Here is a 24,354-nt window from a genome sequence, read left to right as displayed (position 1 = left end):
TTCAGCATTTTTGAAGGTCCCTTACCATACTAAATAATTTTCTGAAAAAAAGTGAGGAGCTGAGAATCAAAACTCACATTTGCCACCATAAACGATTTTGAGAAAAACGCGAAAAACTGAGTTAGTAGTGTTGCCAGTTGAAAAAACTTATAATACCAAAATGAATCATTAGATAGCGCTACTAGAACATGATTCCCTGTGTTGACTGATTTTCACCTAGCTCCGTTCTGCTTTAATGTCCAGACAAAGAATGGCAAATGTGAGTTTTGACTCCAAGATTTGCAATCAAATTTTTTTTCACTGTTTTAATTACGACGATAGGGAAAAGTTTGATAACAAGCTGAATTTTGGTACACGGGGGTTTTTTGATACGCTGAACACGAATTTGGGGTGTCCAGGTGAATCCGGTGTACGCTTCCCCCTTTTTTGTGGACCTTAAGCCCCCAAATTTGTTTTTTTGCGTTCAAGTCTGAAAATATGCAATTTTATGCAAGATTTATGTTTTTTGGGTCGCAGAATACGAATTCGACAATATTTTTTTTGTAGGGGTGGGGGATGAGGGGGTTAGGGGGGCGAGAAATTCAAAATTTGACTATAATGATGTGTGATATGTCGAAATGTATGTTTTTGAGGGTGTAGATCACGAATTTGACAATATTTTTTTCGTAGGGGTCAATGGTGGGGGCTGAGGGGTGAAAATGGTTAAAAATTCAAAATTTGACTATAATGATGTGTGACATGTTGAAATGTATGTTTTCGTGGTTGTAGATCACGAATTTGACAATATTTTTTTCGTAAGGGTTGATGGTGGGGGATGAAGGGGGTGAAAAATTCAAAATTTGACCAAAATGATGTGTGATATGTCGAAATGTATGTTTTTGAGGGTGTAGATCACGAATTTGACAATATTTTTTTCGTAGGGGTGAATTGTGGGGGATGAAGGGGGTGAAAACGGCGAACAATTCAAAATTTGACTATAATGATGTGTAATATGTCGAAATGTACCAAGTATGATTAATTCAACTGAAAGTGAGTAATTTTCATCAATTTACACGATTTTAGTTTGTTATAAAGTCATTATAGAGGTTTAATTTACGTTAAAACTCCGTGTTTTGCCTATTCTGCTACATAAATAGGAATAGAACAAATTTTTGCACGTAGATGCACGGGAAATCCCAGGGGCTAGTACTTCAGATAGTGTATTTCAAGATGTCATTTGCCATTTTTGCCCCCGAATGCCCCGGCGACGACAACAGTCAATTATAGTGAAAAATCATGGTGAATTTTGTTTAAATGTTACAAATTTTTTCTTCCAGGGACTTTGACGGCTCTCCAATAGAAAATTCTCCATCCCCCACCCTTCACCTTTTCTACACCTTCAAAAACATACCTACATTTTGACATAACACACATCATTATGGTCAAATTTTGAATTTTTCACCGTTTTCACCCCCTTCATCCCCCACAATTCACCCCTACGAAAAAAATATTGTCAAATTCGTGATCTACACCCTCAAAAACATACATTTCGACATATCACACATTATTATGGTCAAATTTTGAATTTTTCACCCCCTTCATCCCCCACCATCAACCCTTACGAAAAAAATATTGTCAAATTCGTGATCTACAACCACGAAAACATACATTTCGACATGTCACACATCATTATAGTCAAATTTTGAATTTTTAACCATTTTCACCCCTCAGCCCCCACCATTGACCCCTACGAAAAAAAATATTGTCAAATTCGTGATCTACACCCTCAAAAACATACATTTCGACATATCACACATCATTATAGTCAAATTTTGAATTTCTCGCCCCCCTAACCCCCTCATCCCCCACCCCTATAAAAAAAATATTGTCAAATTCGTATTCTGCGACCCAAAAAACATAAATCTTGCATAAAATTGCATATTTTCAGACTTAAACGCAAAAAAACAAATTTGGGGGCTTAAGGTCCACAAAAAAGGGGGAAGCGTACACCGGATTCACCTGAACACCCCAAATTCGTGTTCAGCGTATCAAAAAACCCCCGTGTACCAAAATTCAGCTTGTTATCGAACTTTTCCCTATGGAATTTTGCAAACAAAACTAAGTTTTCATCAAAACTCACATTTGCCATTGGCAAATGTGAGTTTTGATTCTAACCCTTGGTTTTGAAGGTGAATTTCACACCAAAATGACTTTGTTCCAAAAAAACCGAATATGTCACATTATAGGTATTTTTTTTTTTTTGGCAAATGTGAGTTTTGATTCTCAGCTCCTCAAGTATACGTTGTGTATCTTATATCTATAGATGTGATAATGATAAACATAGTAGGTTCTAGAGGTATCATAGATATACTTGGACATTTTTTTCAGGTCGGATTTTTTTAAAAAAAAGAACTAGAAAAAATGAATGGAAGTGGAAATCGAGAGGAAAAATTTAAATTGACAAAGATTGATTTTAAAAACGAAAAAAGCATCACTTTTTCGAAAAATTGTGACCAACATTAGTACTTTTTGACAATTTTTGCAAAAGCTGTTCATTCAGCGTATTTTGGCTAACAACAAAATTTTATTGACCATTGCGGCATAAAACAGAATTTTTTGTATAACTTGTCAAAAAAAGGTCTTTGCCTATGATATTTCGTCAAAAAAGTAGAACTTATTTATAGAATTTTGACAAAAAGCAAGAGTTTTGAAAATCTTGGCTAAAAAGCAGAAGTTTTTTTTCTTTAAATTCATTTATTTTGGAAAAAACAGGACTTTTTTGGATAAATTTTGTAAGGATTTTCTGAACATATTGGCAAAAAGCAGGAGTTTATTTTGCCAATTTTTACAAAAGTTAGGAGTTTTTTTTATAATTTTGATTTAAAAAAAGGAACTTCTTTACAATTTTGACATAAACGAGATTTTTTTGACAATTTAGGCAAAAACAGAACTTTGCAGACAATTCTGGCAAAAAACATAACAAGGTCTTCTTAGGATGATTTTGGCAAAAGCAGAAATTTTCGAAATTTTGGCTACTAACAAAGTTTTTTGGTCATTTTTGCAAAAAATATTAGTACTTTTTTGATAACGTCAAAAAAAGGTATTTTTCGATAATTTTGGCAAGAAGTTGAGATTTTCTAATGATTATGGCAAAAATAGGAATTTTTAAAATGTTGGCCGGCAACAGGGTTTTTTGTTCAGTTTTACAAAAAATATTAGGACTTGTTTGATAACGTCAGAAGAAAATTTCGACAATTTTGGCCTAGAACAGTGCTTTTTTGACAATTTTGGCAAACGTTAGGATTTTATTTAAAATTTTGGCAAAAGCAAGAATTTTTGGCATGTTTGCAGTATCTGTGTCATTTTTTAATGACTTTCTTTAAAATTCAACTATAGGACAGTTTTTTGGTAATTTCATGCAATTTAAAAAACTTGATCTCTAAAAAGAGATTCTCAACACTTATTTCCGCGGACGTTGATTTCTTACGTTTAATTTCTGATGGAAAATTACAAAACCATTGTACACATACTCGTACATAGAAATCCGAAAAACAAACGTATAAGTTTTCGAATTTATATTTCCCTTCTCGGCTGCTTTCATCATCGTCTCATTCATTGTGGGAATCGATGCGACACAAGTACCACAAGAACTTTTGAAAAACATCCCTTTAGCTTATCTATTCTAGATTGACTTTGTGACATGAATAATGTTACTGACCTTTTTAACAACTTGTTATTTCGAAGAAAGGAAAAAAAAAGTGCTCGAAAATTGTCCTCTCAGCGGAACACATACTTACAAAAGTGTACTCGCTCGCAATTGTATCTATATTTTTCATCTTCGAGTGTATACTATAGCTCTGAGGCATTGAGAAAAGAATGATGATCGGAGTCGCCTTTATTAGTTCGAATAACCATTCAATTAATTCGGTTACTCGTTCGATCTTTTATGTACCTTTACAGCGAGCAGTTAGACTAACTGGAAAATATCAAATAAAGTATAAGTACATACACGTATGTGTATTGTAGTAGATGTATTGTACTAGTCTATACGTGTATTGTGCATCGTAATACGAACGAGAACCCCCTTACAGTACGATAAAAATATACTTATAGGAAAACGAGATAAATCAAAATATCCTTATACATAACAGAAGTAGTCGAACTTTTATCACTTAGCGTGAAAATCGTTTTAAACGAAATACTATACGACCCTGTTCGCCGCATCCTATCATCCCTGTAGAGCAGGGAGAAAGGAGGGAAACACATGTATAGATTGGTGGAACTGGAAAAGAAAAATTGGACGTATAATAAGAACATTTTGTGTATAGTGAACGTGTATAGTGTGAAGAGGACACGAAGCGAAGAGAAGCAGAAAAAAGAAGGAAAACTAGTTTAAAGTCGTAATCAATATATTAGAAATTAAGAAGTTACGAGTTACAACTGGCAAAGTTTAAAGATAACACTGAATGGCTTTTTCCGTTATAAATGATGGACTTGAAAAGTTTGCTCCGAGAACGGATATGAAATTAAAATTACACTTTCTCTGGGAAAATCTTGAAAACATTTCCAACTTATCTTTAAATTATGTGACTGTCGATAGAGTTTGATTTGTTAGATTGGGTTACAAAACGGGACAGTTTTATAATGGTAATTTGTACATTGGGCGCGATAATTTCTCTACGAAAATCTCTCTCGTCGTCGTCGTCGCGATTGTGCACAGCCCTACGGGGCGGAGATTTTTTTCCATTATGTAAAATGCCCCCGGAGATGGGTAAAAAAGTGTTGTTGATTTCGCGCGCGAGGACACCAGATTCCCAGACGAAGAGACGAGAAGAGGTCGGAGGGTGAAGAGGCGCGAGAAAAACATGGCGTGTAGACGAGAGAAAAGTTTTCATCGTTGGAGTTGTCTCTGCTGCGTTGATAAAGTGCACTCGAACCAAGACGACTTTGGGTTTTGGTGAGACGGTGTGAATTTTAAGATGCAAAATCCACCGGGGACAATTCATTACATCGAATGCTCCAGCGATTCATAAAATGTAAATACAAAACGCATACTACGTATATACAGTCAAGTTGCCAAACGAATAATTTCTCGACGGTTTTGCATTTCTCAACCTCTTTTCGTATCTGTACTGTAGTTCCGGAAACTGATGTCACGTTTGTGTGGCTGTAGGTATTGATGATGGAGATTTGGATTTTTTGAGGTGGTTTAGTTTTAGGCTCTGAGCGCTAAGATGTCTCGAAATGAGAGGAAATTAATGTACTTATTCAAAATTCTGTAGATCTTATTGAAAAAAAAAAAAAAAAAAAAAAAAATGGAAGTTGAGAAATGAGAAATTGTTGATGAATTTTGAGCAAAATGTTCGAGACTAATTTTTTTCATTTTTTTAAATTTTCAGGCTAATTCACGAAGACAAATCTGCAGTCATCTGAGTAAAAATGTGGGTCAATTGTGCATCTTCTTCGCTTCAACATGCAGTTTTTGGTGAGTGAATAGAACTAGAAATTGTCATTTTTACAATATTTTAATTCGTGCAGATGACTTTTTGAATGAAAATGAAAAATTCAATTATTTATTATCAAAAACTAACTGCCTAATTTATGCATAAAAATGAAAGAAATAAAATTTGGCATAAAAATAAATCTTGGATTTGTAATCAAAGAGTTGGGTTTGAAAATTTTATTTCTCAGTGAGATTTTCCATGAAAAATATCAAAGCATAAGAGAGAAAGAATAGGTAAGGTAAAGTGGGGTAATTCCGATGGCAAAATTCAAAATTTCAGCAATTTCTCATTTTTTGGATTTCCTGTACATTTTGGGGCAAAAATGATGTAACAACTTTATTCCTGCGTCCTTCAGCTACACATTGACTATATTGAAGAGTGATTTGTGTGAAGGCTTCATACATATACCTAATTGAAAAAACATTTTGGAAGGTTGAGTTATCAGAATTACCCTAAAAATGGGGTAATTCCGATAATGAGTTTTATAAGGAAAGGAATTCCCCCAGGGTAATTCCGAGCCAGTAATGTTGAAATATACCATTTATTGCATATTTAGGTTTTTATTTCATGTAAATTGAATCATTAGAACAAAAATTTAATTTTTTTTACAAATATGCATTTTTGAGGCATAATTTTTGAAAACTAGACCAACTAGAGAAAAATTCCCCGTTTTGAGGATTTTCTTTGATAATTTCGACCCCTTAAAACTATAATACATCAAAACAGAGAAAAAAACATTGCAGGACAATTTTGCTGGGGCTATCGGAATTACCCCGCAGCATGAAAAATAATCGACATTGTTTAATAATTCAATGCCACCATACAAATAATTATAAAAGCAAAATCAAAAGAGGTACTGACACTTTAACACGTATTCATCAAATATTAGCTTCTAAACAGAATTTTTCAACAAGTTTTGAACGATAAAAACGAGTTTCAAAAGTGCACTGTTTTTTGCGGCAAAGGATTTGGGCATTCAGATTTTGTACACTGCACAGACTTGACAAAACAGAGCAGATGAACCATCTGATCATTAATGGGTGTAGGTTAGCACTAAAACTACCTACTTTCTTCATAATTTGTGCCAAAATGTTTTTTGCAACAAAGCTAGGGCTTGCTATCGGAATTACCCCATATCGGAATTACCCCACTTTACCTTACTTGAAATTCAATCATAGATCATTGTAAAATCTATTATGTTGAAATAAGGATCTCTATATCTGACTCTCTGAATTAAAATTTGGCCACGAAAAATATTTCAAAAAGGGAAGTCCTTCCCAAATTCGAAAAATTCTTTTGAAAATAACTTTCGTAATCCTTAAAAGAGTATTCAGCCCTTCGAAAAAAATTGAGAGTAGAAAAGAAGATGAAAAATACTTGTTCAGAATTGAATTTTTTTATAAGTAAATCAGCATTTTTTTTGATCTGCCTATTTGAAAATTTTGCTTTTTTTATTGTCCCTGAGAAGTGTGTTTATTATAAAATTCGTCTTCTTCAGTTGAAAATTTCCACGAACATGACGACGCGACCGACGTATCATCTTAAGTATCAAATATGTTACCTAATCAAGCGCCTATTGTTAAATTTCAAACATACGCAGGTATTAAGTTCGAACTTACGTCTTACAATACGCATTTTACTCGAGAATGGTATTGTTTCATTAAATGCTTGTTTCGAAATGCCTATCTGCATTATTTGAATAGATAGGTATGAAATGAATAGAATTTTTCCACGTATGAATATACAGATTGACTCCTATACGGGTAGATTCGTCGATAGGTTTACACAGTCAGCAATAAGTATTTATAGGTTTTCTCGAATGAAATTAAAGCTCGGAATTTTGGCGGAATTTTCCACTAGAAGGAGGAATCGAAAACTGAAACTTGCTTAATGTTATCGCCCTCTCTTCAGAAATGAATATTTCCTGACAAGGGAACCTCTTGAAGTGTCACCCTTCGATTTGATCGGTGATTTTTGGAAAGAGCATGGTCTAAAACCCCTAAACCAAATTTTCAGCTGCCCAACTTCGTTTTTCGGTTTTTGGCGAACGTTTGAAAAAATTGACTGTTTTTGGTTATTTATGATTTGATCAAAATAAGTCCCGAAACTGATATCAATTCCCCAAATACAAATTTCATCATTTCCAGCCATTCTGGAGCCTCCAGCGCGATTTTTAAATTTCTCCAGGTTTTTTGACCTACAGCTTTTTTCATATTAAAAATATTCAAAAAATCAAATGTTTCCTGTTTGCGAGGGCATTTCCGGAATTTGTGCGAATTGAACTCGAATTTTTTCACTCATTTTAGAAGATGTTTGTAATAATAAAAAATTGAATTTAGACAATTTGATCGAAATGATCATTCATTTGTGCATAAATAAAGTGTGACAATTGGGCTATTTCCTATGCAGATTGATCTTTTTTCAAAAGGAAGTTTTAATGGTTATTATTAAGTGCTAAAAAACCGACGAGAGATCGATAGTTTTACGATCCATGCATTATAAAGTCGCTCGCAGAGGACTAAAATTAGTACCTAATTGAATTTCCAACTCCAATTGATCAAAACCTCCAATTCCACCTTTTTAGGAGCTGGTCAGTGGTGGGAGTGATGACTGAGATTTTGCCATGGGAACCGTACCTACCTAAATATAGCAAAAAAACACTTTTTTCCAAACTGACTCCATTTTGAGGACCACTGACTCAGCATCCTGTATGGATTAGTGGCTCGATTTTTTTTTTATAGCTTATATGTTGATTTTTACAGCCGAATGTAGAGATGCAAACGGAAACGAAGAGGCTAAAATGATAGAAATTCACTGTAATATTTTGTCTCCTAAAAATGTTTTCGATTTCCTTCTCCTGAATTTTTTTAAAGCTCGAAAAGGAAAAATTTTAACATTTCGTTCCCTTTTTTGGCAATTTTGAAAATTTCCAAGGTCAAATTTTTACATCACTATAAAATTGAAATTTAATAAGACTTGGACATCGCGCAAGGTTTTCAAGTTCGAAAAATTTTATATTAAAATTTTAAAATTCAGAAAAAAATTCGGTAAAAAGTAACATTTTTGACCAAAAAAAAATCCGCATGTATTTGAATTGAGAAAATTTTCCATTTTTAATAAAATAAGAATTTTATTTTAGAGAAGAAAAGCGCAAAAATGTTGAAATTCCAACATAAAAAATTAGGTATATTTTTTGGGAGTGATCTAGAATGATTTTCAATTCAGTGAAGAATATTTTTTCTTGGGATGATTTTTAATGGGATTTTTCTCGTTTCAAAAGAATTTTTTGTGTCGAGTGTTTTTGTGTTGATCTTGGACGATTTTTTTTTTCATGGTGGTTTTCGTATAAATGTTTTATTAGTGAACTAGGATAAAGCTTTTGGCAGTGATTTGGAATTTAAGTTGCAAACGAATTTTTGTGTGGTGATTTATAATTAATTTGTTTGTGTTGTGGCGAATGAAGTGTGTAAATGTATTTGTTACTGATTTCAAAGGAGTTTTTGCGGTGCTGCTGAATTTAAATCTTTTTTTGAAGAGGGATTGCAAATAAATGTGTTAGTAGTTCAATTTTTTCCCCATTTTTGGAATTTAATCGGAAAAATCGTTGAAAAAAAATGAGTTCACTGACTGGTTCACCGAGTAGGGCCCTCAAGATCCCCCCTTCCCCGTATGTTTCTACTCCTGTTTTTTTCTCAGGTTTGGATACTTGGATACGAGTTGTACAATTTATTTTTTTGCTTTTTTATCCAATTTCACGAAAATAAGTCAACCTGACAAACTTGAGCTTTTTTGAAAGGGGGGGGGGGAGGCTGAAAATTTGTCGACTGATGTGAGTGAGAAAAATACCAATTTTTGTCAAATAAAATGACGAGTTTTCAAGATGAAATGACACTTTTGCCTATTGATATGATACTTACTCACAGTATAAAGTTTATGAAAAAGTGTTTAAGTATGGGTATTGGCCCGACGAGCGAAGAAAAGGAAAAAGTTTTCAAAAAATCGGGTTTCGAGAAGTAAACAACAATGTTTCAAAAATTTGTTGTTTTTTTTCGATCCCAAATTTCAGAATTTGAGTGATGAGTTTTTAAAAATTTTGGATTTGAAAATGAAAACCGTAGACTTGAGAGCAAAAGCTTGTTTCGAGAAGTAAAAAACAATGTTGTTTTAGGTGAGAAAAACGTTTTTTGTCTTTAACATTTTTTAAAATTTGAATTAATATTCACATACGTTCAATTCGAAAAAAAAACAAAGGAGTCTGAACTAAGCGAGGGCAAAAGCTTTCAAAAATTGATATTTTGGGAGATAAAAAATAATGTTAGTTCTTTTATGATAAGTTTTTTTTTGATTCCACAATTTTAAAATTTTAAAATTTCAATTTCGAGACCAAAAAAAAATTAACAGAATCCAGCGAAGTGAGGGCAAATGTTTGCAAAAATTCACGTTTAAAGAAAGTGAAAATAGTGTATTTTTGGTTTAATCATGGCCCCCGGAAGCCCCTTGGTGTCTCGAGGTGCCTGACGATTACCAGTCAACCTCGTGAGCCAGTAGTCGGCCACTGCTTAAAAGTGAATAAATGCAAGATTACTGAACCAAATGCAAGTCCTCTTCAGCACTTTGACCGCCTGCAAGACGTGTTGTTAGTTAGGTACCTCTACTTATTCAGCAAAAATTCCGTGTCTATCGATTGTGTACAACTCAACGTCGACAATGAAAGTGAATTTATCCGAACGTCATTTTAGTCGAAGCCGATCACTAAAAGCATTTCCGCTTTTTTAGGACAAAGATAAACGAAATTTCTCATCCGGAAAGGGGCATCGTGAAACGAACCTCTGAACACAGCCGCGGTAAAACATTACGGGATAGAAGACCGAAGACGAGTTGCTGTAGGGAGATTGCTTAAATGATATCTCGTGTAATATCGCGAATAAAATTTGGCCAAAGATCACAAAGAGATTTAAAACGCGAACGTATACTTTAAAAGTATTAGGTACCTAAAATACGCCAAAAAACCATGGTCGATATTCGACAGTTAATTGAGGAAATCGCTTTCTATCAAGTGACAACTTTCAGCTCGTCGCCAGTTTGGAGAAGGCAGTGAGGAGAACGCGCCAGACGAACGTATTCCCGGTGTAATAAAAATTTCACCTTCATTCCCCGAAGGTAAAACGTTAAATCGCGCCTAACGCGTCGAATTAAAATTGATTTTCATTCCATTTAACTCGTAAAAAACGATTTGAACAGCGCCGAGTGTTTTTAGAAGAATATTACTCGTAACTTTTTTTTCCCAACTTTCTCTCTCTTTCGACGTATCATTCGAATAAATAAAAACAATACGAGTAGCGAAATAATTCCTATGTAGTGTATAGTGAATTTCTTCTCGAAAGAAGGGGTTGAATACTATACAGAAGAATATAGATGAAGTGAGATTGAGAAGGGAGCTGGTATTTGAAATAACAGATTTCCAGCGGCAGCGTGCATGGCAGAGGTATAGACAGCCAACAACACACGTAGCACCCTCATCCCATACGATGATAGCGTGTATGTAAGTAGATGAGGGAGGAAAAGGCGAAATACTTTTTTTTTTTTATACGAATAAAAAAATTTTCTTTACAAGACAAATTCCTTGCAACGAGATACTTTGCGTCGTTTTTCCCACACAATGAAATACACTGAACGGAAATGTTCGCTTTTACCAGCACAAGTAAAAACAATAGTTACTATTTTCGAACCAAAATAGTACTGATGTTTTCTTCTCTTCTTTTTCTACAGCTACTTGCTTTTTTTCAAGTACACTGCATCACGATATCATTGTTCGGAATTTTTAGTATTGTTTTTTTGTTGTTGTTGTTGTTTTGTCTCGTTCGTTTTAAAGTTGTATCATTTCTTCTTCTTCTTCTTCTGATACGTGTGTATTAATGTGTGGATGCTGATTTTCCCCCTCCCTTTCGACATTTTTCTTTTCTTTTTTTTTTGAAATCGAGTTGTCATATTTATAAACATGTGAACACGTGTACATGTGAACATGAACATGAGCACGAGTGAATAGAAAAACAAACGATACGATGTGTATAGCATAAAAGTACCTACGTATAGCAAAGAAAATAGGCGTCTTTGAACACGGGTATTTACGAAGTATGAATTGAAAGCGATTTCACAGGAAACGTTTTCAGGTGGGGTAGAAATTACAGAAAATGGGTAAAATTATTTGAATAGATTTAGTACATAGCACGAAAAAGGATAGGATTTTATTCGTACCTTATTCATAGCGAGCAAAATAGAAAGCAGAAAAAATTACCAACGTCGAAATTTGTTTGGCGCGAGAATTTCAAAACACAGACACACGCGTACAAAGACGTCGAAGGCGCGAAAGGTATTTGTACCCATAGCGGTAGGTATACCCATCAAAGGAGTGTTATTTGCTGGCATTTGGCGCTTTTGAGCATACCTGTATGTATTGTAAGTAAAACATGGCTTGTCGGCTCGTTTTTTTTTTTTTTTTTTTTTTTTTTTTAATTTTTTGCTTCAGACGTTTTCCCATTTTCCCATATTGATCTCGTTTTACTGTAGGTCTAGGTACATTAAGTTAAGGAAAGTTTATTTTACCTGTTTAAGACTTAATGCGAGCTATTCAAAGGTTAGATTTGGATTAAGCCTGTTTTCTATTTATTCATTTTTAAAATGTAGGTACTCGTAGATATATACTTCAAAATGCAGTAGTATTGATAAAATCTCATTTGATACCTCTAGTTGAATCAGTTTTTTTTTTGATTTTTTAAAGAGACCCTTAGTTCGCGGAGGTTATAGTATTGTGATGTACATACATATTTTGCTGTGTTCATGGCAGCACATATGCATAAGAAACGATTTACAATTTACCTATTCGAGGTTTTTATTTGAGAGGGGTGTAGGCAATCGCGTACATTTCGACTCGTAAGATAAAGTAATACCGTACGGAGATCGCCTACAACACTTCGAGTATATCTAGAAGTAATACCGTAGAGAGAAAACAAGCCGGCGGATCGAACCTTTTTCTACCCTTTTTTCTAGATCTCTGATTGGCTGAATCGTCATTTTTACAAAACAGCGTTAAGAGACGATCGCGACCGGCTTGCTTTCTCCCTATTGGTCAATAAATTTAAATCTTTTTATATAAATATAAGCTATGTCCAGCTTAGTTTTTAGTCTTTGTAACCAGTTCGAACCGAATAATATCTTTCCTTCAAACAGTTGTTTTATGTGTTCTGTTCTCTCGCGCTCTTTTCTCTCTCTCTCTCTCTCGCCTATTAAGGTTCATCAGCTCGTGGTCTTTATCACGCGGCGCGCACGGGGTTCTTATTCCGGGCGTAGTATTTTAGGCTGTAGAATTAGCTCGTGGTGGTTATCACGTGGCGCGCACGGGGATTTTTTTCCGAGCGTTAGACAGTTAGGGGTATAAAAAACGGACGGACCAGGGCGATACGAATTGCGGCCCTTACGTTCGACGCCGAGATCGCCGCGATTTGTTTGTAGGCCGACACGTAAACCTACAAAGTTGGTGCCGAAACCCGGGACTAAAAAATCAAAAAAATCGCGAAAATCAATAATGACTCCGTCCACAACTGCGACCATCTCTACACCATCCATCACACCGCCAATCACCACCATATCGGCTGCAACTTCTGGAACCACCACAACCACCTCAGCAAGTGGTTTACCTCCGTTTTTTTCAACTATGCCGTTCAACCGAGTTCCATTATCGGATTTTTTGCATTCTAACCCTTCACTGTGGTTCACATTAGCAGATCGACAATTTCGTACTCATAAAATTACCGACCCAGATGAAATTTTAGGCATTCTGTGCACTAAATTACCGCCAGATGTTGTAGCTCGAGCTAGCGATATTTTACAATCGAACGAAAGCGCAGACAGTACTCTTGCCAAATTGAAAGCTCGCATCATCTCGCTCTACAACGTGTCTGACGAAGAAAAATTGGACGAACTCTTAAAAAACGTTTCTCTAGGAACAAAAAAACCTTCAGTATTGTTGACTGAAATGCGTTTGCTCGCAGGACAGTGCCCTAACGAAGATTTATTGAAAAGGCTATGGTTACGTCGATTACCACCACGTATGCAAGAACATCTCTCAATTCATAGGGTACCATTAGACAGCTTAGCAGTTATGGCCGACTCGTTACACGCTGTTATGCTACCTAATATTGGTTCGATAGCTAGCCTTACACCACAACCTGAACCTTCACCACAACCTAACGCTCCACCTCAACTCTCGTCATTCGAACAAATGCTCAGTAAAAAAATTGAGGAATTGACTGCCCAAGTCGCTGCTCTCACTGCACACACCGCTCAAATTTCTGCGGTGACCATCCAAAATCAACGCCAGTCTAGAGGACGAGACCGCGATCGTTCTGAGGAAAGGCCTAGAAATCGAAGCAGATCTCGCTCTCGTACTTACGCATACTGTTGGTATCACTACAAATTCGGTGCGGATGCCACCAAATGTACCCAGCCGTGCAAATTTGTTCCGCTGGTTCCGCCAACTAATCAGGAAAACTAAGAACTGGGTTCGTGGCTGCGGCACACAAGCCCTTTTTCCCATGTTCTCGCCGCTTACACATCAAAGACAAAAAATCTCAACTTGAATACTTAGTCGACTCCGGCTCTGATTTCTCCGTTTTACCACCTCGTCTCTCCCGATTTCAAGGAAAAAAACAACTCAAACCAATTTTCTCTCTGTTTGGCGCTGACAACGGAAAAATTAAAGTTTATGGCTATGAAATTCTCGATGTCGACCTCGGTTTCGCAAAATCCACCGAATGGAAATTCATTATCGCCGACGTCGATCGTCCAATCATTGGAGCTGATTTTTTGTATGAACATGACTTGATGACTGATCTCCGCCGCCGCCGTTTAGTAAAGGGAAATAATTGGTATGTTCCTGGTACCATAAAAACCGAAAAAACACCATCCGTTCATATGCTCAACTCATCTGATAAATTCTCCGAATTACTGAAAACGTTTCCCGAATTGGTCAGGCCAGCGCCATTTCAAGAAAAACCGAAGCATGACGTTGTGCACCATATCGAAACTTCTGGTCCTCCTGTATTTTCAAAACCGAGACGCCTGCGACCAGATATGTACAAACGAGCCAAAATTGAATTCAACGATATGTTACACCTGGGCATTGTAAGACGTTCAAAATCACCATGGGCATCACCTCTACTTTTACGTCCTAAAACAAACAACGAAATCCGACCCTGTGGTGATTACCGACTCCTCAACCAGAAAACTACTCCAGATCGATACCCTTTACAACATATCAACGATGTGCATACCAGGGTGAAAGGTGCAACTATCTTTTCTGTCATCGATTTGGTCAAAGCTTTCTTTCACATTCCGGTTAATCCTACCGACATAGCGAAAACCGCCGTCACTACGCCATTTGGGCTGTTCGAATATCTGCGCATGCCATTCGGGCTGAAAAATGCACCGCAAACCTATCAGAGGTTTATGGACACAATTTTCCGGGACTTTGACTTCGTAATATGCTACTTAGACGATATACTTATCTTTTCAAAATCTGAGGAAGAACACCTCGAACACCTCCGATTAGTCTTTCAACGCCTATGTGATTACGGGTTAACCATCAACCCTGCCAAATGCCAACTAGGAAAACCCGAAGTTACTTTTCTGGGACGAAAAATTTCTCCTGATGGCATCACACCTAAGCAGGATAACATCGATCGCATTATCAACATTCCAGAACCAAAAACTGTCCATCAACTCCGGAGAGCAATTGGCTCATTCTCATTTTACCGCAATCATTTGCCAAAGATTGCCACTCTGTTGGCTCCATTGAACAACATGATTAAAGGGCATCCCAAACGACGAGACAAAACGCCAGTTACATGGACAGATTCCACCAGAGCCAACTTCGTTGAATGCAAACAATTGTTAGCCAATGCCGTTCGCCTTGCTATTCCAGATTTCACTCTTCCTTTCACTTTAACAACGGACGCATCAGACACTGGAATTGGAGCGGTGTTAAAACAAATTCGACCTGATGGTGTTGCCGAACCATTAGGGTTTTTCTCTGCCAAACTTGATGAACGCCAAAAACGCTACCCAACTTATGACAGAGAATTACTCGGTATCTACGAAGGACTCCAACATTTCCGACATCTCGTTGAGGGTCATCCAAATTTCACTGTATATACCGACCATCAACCATTAATTTATGGATTTACCAAACAACCGATCAGTAACAAGCGATATAACGCACGTCGAGCCGCACACTTAGATGAAATAGCCCAAATTACAACCAACATTCAGCACATCTCTGGGAAAAGCAATATCGTTGCAGATATGCTTAGCCGCATTCATGTCCTAAATGCTCCCATCACAGAGTTGGATCTTGCCCTTGCCCAAGGAAACTGCTCAGAATTGTATCAGTGGAAAAACGGCTCACAAGAAGCACCATTTCCACTCACCTGATACCTACTTCCCAACACTGGAAATCTGACAATTTGGTGTTTCATGGGAAATGATAATAAACCTCGACCTTACGTACCTAAAGAAATTCGATTTGATGTATTCAAACAATTACACAGCCTTTCACACCCAGGTCCAAATGCTACTCTACGTTTAATTAAAAAACGATACATTTGGCCGGGGATGAGAAAAGAAATACGGAATTGGGCAAAATGCTGCGATGCCTGCCAACGAACTAAAACTACTCGACACACTCATTCTGCAATACAGCCATTCCCACCTTCTGAGAAATTTGAAAAAATTCATGTCGATATTGTGGGACACTTCGCGGAAAGCAACGGTTTGAGATACGCACTTACAATGATAGACAGATTCACCAGGTGGATTGAAATAATTCCAATACCTAACATTTCAGCAGAAACTGTTGCAAAAGCGTTTGTAAGCGAGTGGATATCGCGATATGGAGTTCCGCAAACTGTCACAACTGACAGAGGTACTCAATTTACCTCCGAATTGCATTCCAAACTTATTTCACTCCTCGGAGCTAAACACATCACCACCACCGCTTATCACCCACCTGCCAATGGAATTATTGAAAGAGTACATCGTCAGCTCAAATCAGCGTTAATTAGTCATGGTTCCACATGGACTGATGCGCTACCTGTTGTTTTACTGGGTTTACGAACAGTGTGCAGAGATGACTTCCCATTCACTCCAGCAGAAGCAACCTTCGGCCAAAACCTTAGACTTCCTGGAGAATTCATAGAAGAAATCCCCTCTGCCTCTGCACTACCACTTCCGAGATATGTCGAAAAGCTAAAAAATGCTTTTAAACAATTTCGACCTGCACCATTCCAACACAAAACCTCGAAAGGATTTTTTGTTCACCCGGAGTTAAAAACAGCAAAAAAAGTCTACCTCCGCACAGACCGTGTTAAAACGCCGCTCGAATCTTCTTACACTGGCCCATACGAGGTGATAAAACGAACGTCAAAGGTCTTCACACTTAACATTAACGGAAACGCACGTGCTGTTTCAATTGACCGCGTAAAGCCGGCATTCTACCTGCTAGAAGAACCAACAGAAAAATCAACCTCGAAACAAATACCAGACACAACGGCGATTCCAAATACAGTACAAAAAAATACCAACGACCCACCTACTCCTCCACCCTGCATAAAGACACGCTCTGGACGAGTTATCAATAGGCCAGACTACTACGTCGCTACCCTTAAAAAAAAGAAAGTACACTGGTCTCTGCCATTGCAAACAATACATCGATACACCCTGCAATAAAATTGATCGTGTTAGTTTTTTCCCTATTTTTTTTTCCTTTTTTTTTTCTTGTTATTTCGTCACTTTCTTCCCCGGCTAATTCCATTCTACATTACGATGCATCGTCTCTGGACTTCAGTTTACCCACTCTCTTTTACTAGTTCACATCATTTTTTCACGTTCAGTTTATTTTCCTTTTGGTTATTTTTCTGTCATGTCGCGGAAACGCATCAGTAAAGAGGAAATGATGAAAATCATGTTCCATTTATTCGGCTCAAACTCGGACATTTCAGACGACGAAGTGGCCGAACTCGAAGAATCTATCCGCAACCCAATGACCAACGCCGACCGCCCTCCAACACCCAATGTAACGTGGAGCGCGGATGTGGATGCACTTTGGAAAACTTCCGATTCAACTCGTTCCCCGGAAAAAATTGAACCATCGCCATCAAACTCACCAACGGCACAGCCAAAATCTTCGATTGCGTCACCCAAATCTACGATTGAAATTCTACCTCAAGGTGAACAGTTCGCGCCTACAAATTCCAAACTGAAGGGTAAAAAACGCCGAAACAAAAAGCGAGGAAAAGGATCTGCCAAAAAACATGGTGATAAATACTATAAGGGGCTACTGGTTTTCTGAAACTTTGGTATGTGAACATTTGTTGCTCTGTTTTGTTTTCCCCAAATTATTGATAATTTTACAGTTATAATTTTGTTTATTTTTAGTCGTTTTTTTTCTCTTTTTTTAAAAAAATCATTTTTGTCATTTTTTTTTCTTCTTAATTTATCGTTATCGTATTTTTCTAATCGGCTCCGCCGCTATTGGGGGGAGTCTCTGTAGGCAATCGCGTACATTTCGACTCGTAAGATAAAGTAATACCGTACGGAGATCGCCTACAACACTTCGAGTATATCTAGAAGTAATACCGTAGAGAGAAAACAAGCCGGCGGATCGAACCTTTTTCTACCCTTTTTTCTAGATCTCTGATTGGCTGAATCGTCATTTTTACAAAACAGCGTTAAGAGACGATCGCGACCGGCTTGCTTTCTCCCTATTGGTCAATAAATTTAAATCTTTTTATATAAATATAAGCTATGTCCAGCTTAGTTTTTAGTCTTTGTAACCAGTTCGAACCGAATAATATCTTTCCTTCAAACAGTTGTTTTATGTGTTCTGTTCTCTCGCGCTCTTTTCTCTCTCTCTCTCTCTCGCCTATTAAGGTTCATCAGCTCGTGGTCTTTATCACGCGGCGCGCACGGGGTTCTTATTCCGGGCGTAGTATTTTAGGCTGTAGAATTAGCTCGTGGTGGTTATCACGTGGCGCGCACGGGGATTTTTTTCCGAGCGTTAGACAGTTAGGGGTATAAAAAACGGACGGACCAGGGCGATACGAATTGCGGCCCTTACGTTCGACGCCGAGATCGCCGCGATTTGTTTGTAGGCCGACACGTAAACCTACAGGGGTTTTGCAATAAGGGCCCTTGTGGTGATATTTCGATTTTTTCAGGAGAGAAAAAACATCGAATCGCTTCGATTTTTTCGATTTTTTTTTTTTGATTTTCGGGTGCAGTGTTGTCTTGCGCATATGTTGAAGGGGAAATTTTGACGAAATTCGTTCATCATCACCTGATATCCATGATTTAGAAAAGGGACCTTGTGGTGAACAATCGAATTTACACAACGTTATAGACTACCCTGCAAAAAAATACCGAGAAATTCGGATTCCACATGAAATTTTACATAGGTAACAACAATAAAATAATTTTTCCATCGACCTTTTTTTTATTTTTTTTTTAAAATCAAAAACAAACAAAAACTTTGTTTTTCAATTTCCCAAAAATGTGAGTTTTTGAGTATTCATGTTCAAGTAATTTTTAAAACGAGAAGTTGATGAGATAGGCGAAATCTGATTGCACCATTTGATTTCTCGTGAAAAAGTAAGTCGGAATCACCAATAAAAAAAAACATCGAATCACCACAAGGACCCATATCGCGAAACGCCTCTCATTTGTAAACAATTAAAATACTTCGCGTTGGGAATGTAAATAGTGAATGTGAACTATGATGGGTATGAACGATGGTGATCCCACGTACAACCAGCTAACAGCTATGTACAGTGACATTGTGAAACAGAATAAACTTCCAACAAAAACAATTGGAAGAAGAGCAGAGGCAAATCAACCACTTACGAGAAGTAGTAGCTCACTATCAAGCCAAGTCAAAAGAGGATGAAAACCATCTCAGCGAACAAACAACATCAACAGACGAGTCAGAGGAAAATCATAGCAATATGACAATAGACAGCATTAAATCTATCCAGTCAAAAGAAACTTACAGTGAAAAACTCAAAAAGAAACGTATTCCACCTGTTTAAGTAAGTGGAATTATGTTGGAAAGCATGGAAGAGTGTGAAACCCCTACAATGCAAACCCTCTCTAATGAAGATGTTGAAATAGCATGCTCAAATGAGTAAAGCTTTAGAGCAGTGTATAGGGCACTGGAGGCTATAAGGAAGAATCCTAGTCACAAAATGTATGGAATTGGGCACCATATATACATATCAGTTGAAACAAGATAAACCCTTTCAGGTAGTTATAAGAGGGCTACACCCCTCCACTTCACCCGAGGATATCAAATTAGAATTGATTAAAATCGGACATGATGCCATTAATGTCACCAATGTAATTATTAAAAAAACAGAGGTGAAAAAAGATGTAGCCTATCTGGAGAAATTGTGAGTAAGAAATCATATAAGGTGGCATTACCACTCTTTTATGTATATCTCAGCCCAAAAGAAAACAACAAGACCATTTATGAAATGGGGTTCTTGTTGCACACTAAAGTGAAGGTAGAACCTCCAGCAAAAAAGAGGGAGCTACCTTAATGTAAAAACTGCCAGCAGGTTGGTCATACCAAAACATACTGTGCAAGGAAACCCAAATGTGTTAAGTGTGTATTAGACCATGAAACAAAGCAATGTAGGAAGAAGAAAGAAGACCCAGCCAAGTGTGCCAATTGTGATGGTGATCATACAGCCAACTGGAGAGGGTATCCAGTATATCAAGCAAAAATTGCTGCTATATCTAAACCAAAGATGACAGTAATTGATCGTGTCAAGCAAAGGACTACTCAAAGCCAGGAGCAGATAACAACTCAGAAACCTGAACAAGCCAACATTGTCAAAAGAAACCTTCCAAAGAATAACACGGATGAATCGGATGAACCAGTGGAACTAGAAGAGCAGGTGAGCTTAAAAGACATTTGGGAACTGCTTAAAAAAATGGATAAAAGAATTTCTCAAGTTGAAAACACACAAAACAAGATCAAAGCAAAGAAACATCCATCAGTTAAAACCTCACGACTTAGTCATAGATATTATAAAAAATAAAGAGAGTACTCTCACTGGAGAGATACTTTATAAAATAGCAGAGTACACTCTCACTGGAGAGAACCCTGCACATGTAATGTAACTAACTTGTTTAAAGTCAGAAATATTACTTATTTAAGGTCTCCTTAACATTGTAATAAAGTGTGTTAAATAATAAAAAAAAAAAAGATCCTTGAAAATTTGTCAAATCTTGAGTTGAAGATGTAATACAACATGGTGACCAAATTTAATCACTCAAAAATTGAAATCAATGGGATATAAAACTTACAAGGGAATTTCTTGAGGTGTCCACCTCCGGTTTGAACGGGACTGCGATTTTTGGAAAGATCATGGTCTAAAACACCCAAAACCAAAATTTCAGCTGCCCAACTTACTTTTTCGATTTTTGGCGAACGTTTGAAAATTCAAAGTTGACTGTTTTTGGTGATTTATGCTTTTTTATTAAAAAAGTACGTACTTGATCAGCAAAAATGATCAAAATAAATCCTAAAACTGATATTAATTCCCTAAATCCAAATTTCGCCATTTCTAGCCATTCTGGAGCCTCCATCGCGATTTTCAATTTCTCCAGAATTTTGAATTTGCTCCAGAAGGCGTGATTATGAAGTAGGACAGCTAAAAGTCGAGTTGTGTGTTATACTCGACCTGTTCAACGAGTTTATCCACATTTGAGCCGATTAGGGGGGGGGGGGGGGTATCTCAAGAGTTGTTTTTTGAACAGCTTTTTTTCATGATAAAAATATCCAAAAAATCAAAAGTTTCTCGTTTGCGAGAAAATTTTGGATATTGGCACGAATCGCTGTATCGAGTTCAGAACCACCCCCCCCCCCCCCCGTTCGAATTTCGCTGTTTCGAGCCGTTTTTGGAACCTCCAGCGTGATTTTCTGAATTGGTTGTGTTTTATATTAGGTATGTCATACAACCGCGCGGAAGGCTCCAGAATGGCTGGAAATGGCGAAAGGGGGGGGGTTCTGGACGAAAACGTCTTGCACTTTGGTATAGAAATTTTAATTAAAAATCATCTTTCAGAAAAAACCTGAATTTGAAAATTTGAGGACCTCCTCATTACGAATTTCCGAATTTTCAAATTGAGCTTGAGCTGCAGAACTGATAAACATAGATCACGTTAGTGCGCTTTCGCCTTTGGCACTGTAAATATCTTCGGTAAAATCGTATCAAAGATGCAATCAAAATTTATTTTGAAAATTTCGCGTCAAAATTTTGGAAAAAGAATCATTTTTAGGTATGTACTTCTTTTTTGCAACTAAAATTTGTCGAGATAAATAAATTTTTTGAAAATTAATATGTAAATCAGTCAATCAATCGATCATTAATTTATTGTTTCAATACATACCTACAATATTACAAGTACTTTTACAAACTTGACTTACATTATTTATGTAAGTATTTTAAAATAAATCTGTATCAAGTTGGGAGTGATGACAATAATTCTCATGAATAGAACCTCCGAAAATTACATGGTAAGAAAAAAAATCAAAATGACATGCGAGAAAGCTGTTTCAAAAATGGTTACTTACCTATACTTATGTTAGACTGAATAATCACTCTTGGAAATTTTTTTAAAATAATTATTCAAGATGAAAAAAAAAGTTTAGCGGAACAATTTCCTTATGCTTGTATGTATTTATTATTTGGCCAACAGTTATAATTTTATTTCTCTGCTTAATTCAGTCTTCTTGAAAAATGCTTGAAATTTTTTGAAACATCTTGAATCTTTTTTCAAGTGTTTTTTAAATTAAATTTAAAAAAGGGAGAAAGAACTAAGTACTAATAGGTACATACGAGTACCTAACAACCTACATAGGCTTATTTTTTTATGCATAATAGTTAGGGTTAATTTTTCATCCCATATTCCCTTCATTACTCATTGCACTGAGGACATTTTTTTTTCTCAACTGCAGTTCGTCTGCAAAACAACAAAATAATTTCAATTTTTTGCAAAGATTCATTTTTTGGAAGGCAAGGATGAAAGAATGGACATTAAGAACGAAAACACCTGGCAGATATTGAAGCAAAAGTTTGATAAACGTCTTGCACTTTGAATTAAGTAGAAATTTTACTAATAAAAATCATGTTTCAATAATCAATAGACACTCTTCAGTCAAGCATCCACGTGATGAACGTTCGTGGCTGAGAAGAAGAAGACTCAACTTTGAAATTGGAGGTTATGAATTTTCAAATTGAACTTGAGCTGCTTGCCCACTGGTACTGTGGTTATAGACTAAATAATTATTCGTAATTCGTATGGAAAATTTTCAATGCTTAATTCATGATTTAAAAAAAAGTTCAGTGAAAGTGTAACCTTAAGCGTGTGTTTACACAGTATTTTGTCAACAGTTCATAATTTCATAAGTTCATGTTGTATATACAATAACATATTAGTAAATATGACCTAAGTAAGAAATTTTAATTTTCATATTGACGAAAAAAGTTTTTTAGCATTGGAACATCCCTTCCCCGCTTTCAATACAACTCAATTGTACAAAATTATGCCTCGTGTTTGTTATGTTTTCTAGTCTACACTGCGACAATAATGTAGGTACTATTCTTGTATAGATAAGTTGAGTAGATCATTCCCTGTTTTTCATGCCCCATCAATACATAGTATAAAAATGCTAATTTTGTGGCAAGAATTGAAAAAAATTTGGAAACAATTTCGAGGTTCGGAAAATATTTTTGGTTATCAAAGTATACTGGCTAATCAACTCTACCTTTTTTATTGCTTCAGTGGTAAGCTCTGGTTTACGAATAAAATTCACATTCAGGTGAAGTCTGTGTGGCTTGTATTGATTTTTTGCGAAATTATGATCTCGTATACGCTCACTTTGGCATATCTGTGGTTCGATGAAAATAAAGATCCTTTGATGATGTTTAACGTTGCGAGTTTCCTGGGTCTTAATAACGTGTCAGTGTTTGGATTACCTTTGATAGGGTACTTGTATCGTCACGATATCGAGGCTATGATCGATCATGTTAATAATATTTATATTTCCAAAGTTAGTTCGAATTTAGACGAAAAAAAAGTAATGCGTGATGCGAAACAAATTTTCAAGCTGTTTAGTTATTCCTTTCTTACATGTTGCGCTGTATTTTTATTCGTCTGTTTTTTGGACGTGGTAATATTTTACGATGAAAAAAAATTTAAAAATCATTTTTATTACACGATACCTGTTCCTTTCATCGATCAATATGGAAGTTTTGGATTTCTTTGCACGGTTAATTTGGGCATTTCACTGATCGCTTTGGAATTTTGCATGATATTTTGGTTGTCAATGTTGGCCATGGTGTTGTATTGGAATACAATATGTTGCGATGAACTAATCAATCTGCGAAAAACTATTGATGCTGGTGCTCGTAATCTATATGAAGATGTTGAAAGAAGTGGAGAACTCTCAGAAAATTGGAATCAAGCGTTTGACATTATCGTAAAGCGTAGCGTTGGATTGTTTCAAAACATCAATGTGTAAGCATTTTTATTGATCTAGATGCCTACTGGAGGTCTTTTTCAATTTTCAAACTCAATTATTTCAGACTTATTGACCATTTGAGAAAATTTGTTGAGGTGTCCAGCTCTTTTATGACACTATCGGCCTTCTGTTATGGCGTTACTGTGCTTTTTATTTGCTCATCTGTAAGTTGTTCACAAAACCTGCTTAGAAGGCTGTTCTCATTTGTAAGTATCTATGTGACTTCTACAT

General features: G+C 36.4%; 2 protein-coding genes across 3 annotated transcripts in view; both read left to right on the top strand.

Moving 5' to 3' along the window:
* LOC135847117 (hemicentin-1-like) overlaps positions 1-24,354 on the top strand; it is a 577,043-nt gene that overhangs the window by 14,126 nt on the left and 538,563 nt on the right. For both annotated transcript variants that reach the window (XM_065366543.1, XM_065366544.1), the window contains exon 3: positions 5,379-5,464. The gene's annotated coding sequence lies outside the window, so the exon portion shown is untranslated. The remainder of the gene's footprint in view (positions 1-5,378; positions 5,465-24,354) is intronic.
* On the top strand, positions 13,066-14,034 carry LOC135848383 (uncharacterized). The gene has a single exon (XM_065368283.1). It carries the CDS (start codon positions 13,066-13,068, stop codon positions 14,032-14,034), a length of 969 nt encoding a protein of 322 aa, XP_065224355.1.

This window comes from Planococcus citri, chromosome 5 (assembly GCF_950023065.1).
Source record: "Planococcus citri chromosome 5, ihPlaCitr1.1, whole genome shotgun sequence".
NCBI lineage: Eukaryota > Metazoa > Arthropoda > Insecta > Hemiptera > Pseudococcidae > Planococcus > Planococcus citri.
Note: the sequence above shows the minus strand (reverse complement) of the source record. Positions and strands in the feature narration are given on the sequence as shown.